The sequence below is a fragment of the Octodon degus genome, unplaced genomic scaffold, assembly GCF_000260255.1.
Source record: "Octodon degus isolate 3935 unplaced genomic scaffold, OctDeg1.0 scaffold00021, whole genome shotgun sequence".
NCBI classification, from domain to species: domain Eukaryota; kingdom Metazoa; phylum Chordata; class Mammalia; order Rodentia; family Octodontidae; genus Octodon; species Octodon degus.
This window is the reverse complement of record NW_004524597.1, coordinates 19,155,845-19,162,166: the sequence shown is the minus strand read 5'-3', so window position 1 is coordinate 19,162,166 and position 6,322 is coordinate 19,155,845. Positions and strand designations below refer to the sequence as shown.

At 53.0% G+C, this 6,322-nt stretch overlaps 1 protein-coding gene across 1 annotated transcript in view; it reads right to left on the bottom strand.

Annotated features, from left to right (window-relative positions):
• The window catches only part of Nefh (neurofilament heavy), a 9,930-nt gene extending 6,223 nt beyond the window's left edge, over positions 1 to 3,707 (bottom strand). Inside the window, exons 1-2 of the mRNA XM_004628049.1 lie at positions 2,834 to 3,707; positions 730 to 929 (exon numbers count right to left, since the gene is read on the bottom strand). Coding sequence (XP_004628106.1) covers positions 730 to 929; positions 2,834 to 3,707 — 1,074 coding nt within the window. The remainder of the gene's footprint in view (positions 1 to 729; positions 930 to 2,833) is intronic.
• Positions 3,708 to 6,322: the final 2,615 nt, after the last annotated feature.

The window sequence follows — 6,322 nt, the reverse complement described above, 5'->3', positions numbered from 1 at the left end:
CACATGCCAGCCAGCCCCGCCCCCTGGTGGGCTGAGCTGGCCACACACACACACACACACACACACACATAAATTTAAAAAAAAAAAAGAAAGTAGCATTTCTTCTCACCTGTTGTCTCTTTCTTTCTTTCTTTCTTTCTTTCTTTCTTTCTTTTTTTTTTTTCTTTTCCAATCAGACTGTATTGGCACATTTTAGGTGTACATAATGATCACATTTATCATAGAGAACTTGGACCTGTACATGATATAACTTGTTTCTTTTTCCCACCTGGTGCCTTTAATCGGTGGACTATGCCCAAGTCTTCCCCAGATTACCCACAGATACTATCTACTATTAACCAAATGCCTACCATGATCAAAATCCTGCTGAGGGGCTGAGGAGATAGCTCAGTAGAATAAGTGCTTCCCTGGCAGGTACAAGAGCCTGAGTTCAATCCCCAGTTCCAAAAAAAAAAAAAAAAAAAAAAAAAAAATTCTGCTGAGCATGTTAAAGCCCTTCTGTTTCTTTAACAATCACAGCTCTGCAAAGCAGTGTTTTATCTTCAGTGCAGGGAAGGAATTCAAATTCAGGAAAACAAATGGCTCTCCTAGTTACACAGCTATAAAGTACTGGTATGTCTGACTCCAAGGCCCACAGTCTTAGTCACTATATCTTTTGCTCAAAATGAGGCAGTGACTTATCCAGGGTCATCCACTTCAGTGAGACAGTTTGACCCTTCCCCTGCCCACCTGGTAGGATGCAATGTCAGCTTGATGCCGGTCCTCCAACTCAGAACGCTGCCTCTCCAGCGAATCCTTCGTGCTTTTCAGGGCTTCCAGCTCTGTGGTCCTGGCCTGCAGCTGACGCCGGTACTCAGTAATCTCTTCCTGTGCTGAGCGCATGGCATCTGTGTTCACCTTGGCTGCCTCTGACAGTCGGTCCAGCCTTACTGTTTAGAGAAAGGATCAGGGACTGGGTTAGACACATCTGGATTTGGGTTATAATGCCTAGAGCCAAAAGGTGATACATATGAAATAAGGACCATCCTGTTTGCTTAACTTACCCCATATTATGAGACAGGCAAATGTGTTCTACCCAAGGCCACCCAGCTAGTCAGTGGCAGAGCAGAATTCAAATCAAATGTCCCTCCAGCTCCAAAGGTCAGATTATCTCTTATAACTGAGGATCTGTAAATCTTGCAAGGGACTTCCCAGAAAGGGACTGGCACTGCTGGAGGTTCAGATGTGAAATCTGGCTCGTGGGGTGAACGCTGAGCTTGGAAGCTGGAGGCTTGGGCTTGAACAAGTTAATGAGCTGGTGACACAGGAGCTCTGAGCAATCAGGTCACCACCATGGAGCTAGAGCACTGTATCTTCCTTGCAGGCTTCTATGCAGAGTCCAAGGTCACTGCGGAACCAAGGCCTATATTCCAGCCCTTTTGTCCCTCTTCTACCCAACTGCATGTTCTTTTTTTTTTTTTTTTTTTTTTTTTTTGGTGGAACCAGGGATGGAACTCAGGCTCTTGTGCTTGCTATCTCCCCAGGCCCCCAACTGCACATTCTTTAGCACAAGAGCTGGAGTCAATGGCAGCCACACCCTGGTCCGTCAACAACTGGCTCGTGGTTTCTCAGTAGACCTTGTGGTGGACAGTGTAGGCCTGAGTTTTGTTGGCGAGAAGTTACATGACAAGCCCACATGTCCCAAGATGGTCTGTCTACCTGAGTGAAGAGTGAACCCAGAAGACAGGTCCCCTCTAAGAGGGGCCTTGCTGCAGAGATGGGGGAGGGAGAGGTTCTGCCACTGCCGAAATGGAAAAGGAACAGAGAATTCCAAATCTTTTTTCTACTAGCGCAAGCAAAAACTTATAAATCATCCATTGGGTGAGAATTCTCACCTATCGTGGACCACGGACTTGTTTGAAAAAGTCACCAAAACCTCTCCATTCTCTCCCCAGAACAATGGGTTGTTTTACTGTTTCAGGATTGATCCTGGAACACCCTAGCAGGCCAGTTGGTCTACCCTGCTCTTCCACCTCCAAAAGAATTGAAAAGCACAGAGGGCCAGTATTGGTCAAGGTCACCCTGAAGTTCCTGGGCACAGGATCAGGGCAGCTGCAGTCTAGCTGACTCAGGACTGCACTGAGTTGGGAAGAGGGGAGAGAGACCTGGAAGGTTCCCAACTTCCACGAAGAATAGATGGTTGTTTTAAGAGCTTGAAAGCTGCCTCAGCCACACAAAACCATGGATTGTGGTGATGGTCCTACCCTGGGAGGAGAAGGTACGAAGATGCCTGCTCCTTTATCCCACACTGCAGATTGTGCGCTGAGCAGAAAGCAGGGAGGATCTAGGTAGGAGTCAGAAAGACAGAAGCTGTGGACCAGAAGTCAGTGCTGCTTTGGATCTAGAAGAAGCCTATTCTTTTCTTTTTTCTTTTTTTTTTTTTTTTTTGGCAGAACTGGGGATTGAACTCAGGCCTTTGCCCTTTCCAGGAAAGCGCTTATGCTACTGAACCATCTCCCCAGCCCCTTCTTTTCTTGATGGAAGGACCATAGTACCTTTCCTTGCCTAATTTACAGTGGAGAGGAGAGGAGAGGAGACCGTGAGTTCAAGTATAGACCTTTGGAAGGGGGCAATCAAAGGAGAACCAGACTTACAGGTATCCCACAAGAAAGCCAAAATAAAACTTCTACTTGAAAAGAGAGCATGTGTCTTGCAAAGGGAAGCCAGACAGCTCTCTCTGCCTTCACAGTAAACAAGCGGAGTTCACCAACTCTTCTCTCCCATCAACCCAGCCAGCATCTTAAGGGCTGGACAGTAGGGGGCGCCCCTCCCCAACCACCTCGCACATGCGCACCTCTGAACCACTCCTCGGACTGCAGCGTGCTCTGCACCGCATGGCCTTCGAGCTGAGCGCGGATCTCGCGCAGCGCCGACGTCACGTCGCATTTGAGGGCGTCGCGCGCCTCGGCCTGCGCCTGCGCCTGCGCGGCCCCACATCCCTGGATCTGGCCGAGCAACTCGCCCACCTCTTCCTGGTGGTGGCGCCGTAGGTAGCCGCACTCTTCCTGCAGTGCCTGCGCCTTCTTCTGCAGCTCTACTCGCGCCGCGTCGGCCTCCTGCGCGAAACGCGCGAGTGCGCGGGCTGCTGCTTCAGCCTCCTCGCGCTGCCGGGCCTCGTCCTCGAGGCGCTGGCGCACGTGTGCGATGTCCTCGAGCAGGTGCTCCTGCTCCAGGCGCAGCTGGCCGCGCGCTGCTCCCAGGCGCAGCACGGCGCCGCGCATCTCGCGCACCTCGCGCTCGTACAGCTCGCCCATGGCGGCGCGGCCCGCCTGCTGCTGCCGCAGCGCCGCTGCCTCCCCCTCCAGGCTGCGGTTGTGCGCCTCGAGCTGCCGCACCTTGTCGATGTAGCCCGCGAAGCGGTCGTTCAGCACCTGCAGCTGCTCCTTCTCGCTGCGTGCCGCCGCCGCCGCCACCACGCAGCCCTCCGGCCCGTTGCTCAACGTGTCCAGAGAGTCGGTGCTCGAAGCGGCGCCTGCGCCACGGAAGCGACTTGGCGAGGCCGACACGGAGCTCACGGACGTCCGCGCCCACGAGTGGAAGCCGCTGGAGGAGCCGGTTCCCGAGCGCGTCCCGCCCTTGCGGGCCAGCGCATAGTGCAGGCTGCCGCCTCCATGCAGCGGCACAAACGGGGAGCCCAGCAGCGCGTCCGCGCCGCTGAAGCTCATCATGGCCGAGCAGGTGCGGGGCCGCCGGCAGAGCCGGAGCGGAGCACGGGCCGGGACAGGGCGGGTGGCACTGCGGCAGCTCCTGGACCGCCCGGCCCTTTTATACCCATCGCGGCCTGGTCCAGCCCCTTGGCAGTGGGGGGCTGGGGAGGAGGGCCCCGCCCTCTCCACCACCTCCTCCCCCGCACCCCGGTCCGACCGGCTCAGCCGCAGTGAGGGGCGGGGCAGGGGGAACCGAAGAGCTGGGCGGGAGGGGGGGGATCGTCGCAGAGTTAGAGGAGCCTCCTGAGGTCAGGGCAGGGGGTAGGGGGAGTTCTGCAGTGCACCAGTGGGTACCTCCGGGTTTGGGTCGGAAGACCCTGCTAGGGTGCTCAGAATAAGAGAAGGGACCTGAAATAGAGGACAAGGGAATAAGTGCAGGACACCTTCAGGATGAAGGATGGAAGACTGCGATCTAAACTGAGGGTACGCCTGGTGCAGAGGGATCACAGGGTTTTCCGAGTAGTTACACGAGCCCGTCGGGAAAGGGAGTGCAGAGACTATGCCGCCGTCCGGGAATAGAGGCAGAAGTAAGGCAGTCCTGAATGGGGCCATGGTGAATGCTACAGAGGATAGATGGAGGACCTCTCGCCTCAGGCACAGCGTCTCCTAATAGTTTAGGCAGCCACCGGGAGGATAGGCTCAAGGAACTTCGCAGACAGCTCCCGAATAGGGGAGGGGTACCTGGAGTTGGGAAGGACAGCAGGCTACTTGAATAGGGCAGTGGGAGGCACTGCAGCAGATTGAGAAAGGGATTCCTGTGAGGGAGAGGGGTACACTATTTCCAAAAGGTCTCCAGTGGTCCCTAAGATTGGAGGTGGAAGACTACCTAGCCCCAGGGAGGGGGATTCTCAGGCAAGGGATAGGAAACTTCGGTGAGTATGACAGTGAACATCTACACCGGGTTCTGCATGCTGGGGTCATCTGTCTAGTTTGCTGGTGGAATGACCTTGGGCAAGTTATTTTCTGCCAGGTTTGGTTTTCCCATGTGTATAACTAGGAGATCTTGCCCTGGGAACACACTGCAACTTAAGACCCCCAACTGCAGCAGGAACTTCCACTTTGGAGGTCTCCAGCTAAGCCGGGGGAGGGGAAGCCACATACTGTGTATGGATAGAACAGCTGCTTTTCCACAGCCAAGAAGTACATCCCCCCCATCTTCTCCGCTTCAACTTGTCTTCTCATGTGCACCCCCACGACAAAGGGACATGTCAGAGGCACCCCTTGTTGCTCTCAGGAAAGTGATGGAAGCCTCTCTCAGTCCGAAAGACCCTCACCTCATCACCATAAGCCTTGCTGGGGAGCTAGGAGGGGGCCTCATAGATTTAGGGGACAAGCCACTGCTTAGTTATGTGACTCTTTGGTTTATGTCAAATACCTTTGGAGTGAGAGCGGTGCTGCAGCGGTCATTTCAGCACCGAGGACAGAGCCTACTCTTTGCAAGGGAAAACCGGTTAACCCTGCCTTTACTTTGAGCAGAGCGGAGGGGGATGTGCTAGCTGGCTCAGCTATACCCTCTGTGCTGTGCAGATGGGAACTGAGGAGGGGATGGGTAAATGATCGGCAGGGACCCATCCCTGAGCATTCTGTTAGGGAGCTAGTTCCATTTTCTGTGAAGTTCTCCACATCAGCCTGGGCTGTCCCCATCCATTCTTCAAGTTGAAAGGACCACCAGCAATCCAGGGAGCCCTGACACCCCCTGGAAAATCATTATAAACACCCCTCCTAGAATTGAACCTTCCCTGGAAAGTTATCTCAACCCCCCACTGCACCCTAAGTTACTCTTGCTTTTTCTTCTATTGGGATCTCCAATATGTGGACAGATAGATTCTCCCACCCCTAAAGACTTCTGCCCATTCTTTTGTTTTTGTCCTTTGCCTCATTCCCAGCCCCCTGGTTCTAGGCAGACCCTCGGAGCTGGAGAAGTGATGGTGCTATCCCTTTAACCATGTTTTATTGAAGGAGAGTTTGCCAGGAGGAGGCAGGAGGGGGAAGGGAGTTTCTGGTTTTGCATGGAGAAGCAGAACATGATAAAGCACTTTTCTCCCATTTAAAGTTCCAGTCATGCTCCGGTTTACAAAGGGGGAGAAGGGTATGTTTGCAGGTGGTACTGGGAGGATGAGGTGAGTGGCTAACAGTTTGAGGCAGTGGAGAAAGACATGGGTAGGGGGGTATTGTCACATTGTTCCCTCTTTTCATTCTGCTTAGAATTGTGCAATTAGATGTTTGTTCCTTTGAGTCTCTAGTTATTTGGTGATACTTTGTTGATATGGGAAGGCTAACAAGCAGCTGAGAGCAAGGAGAAATGATAAGAGGGGTTGGAATAAAAGGGGCAGTAAGATTGCTTTGTTGGAACTAAGAGACCACAGCCTTCCTATTTGTAGCTGCCTATGAATTCTAAGAAGCTCCAAGTCTGATTTTATGGCTGGAAGATTGGCATGAGGGCTAAAACCTTCAAGTCAGTTTCCCCAAGAAGGCCCTTTAGGCACCTCATAAAAGCCATTCTTGGCCCCCTTCACTCCCATATTTAGTTAATTATCTCTTCCTGGATTTTCCCATGATCTCCAGTGATAAACTTT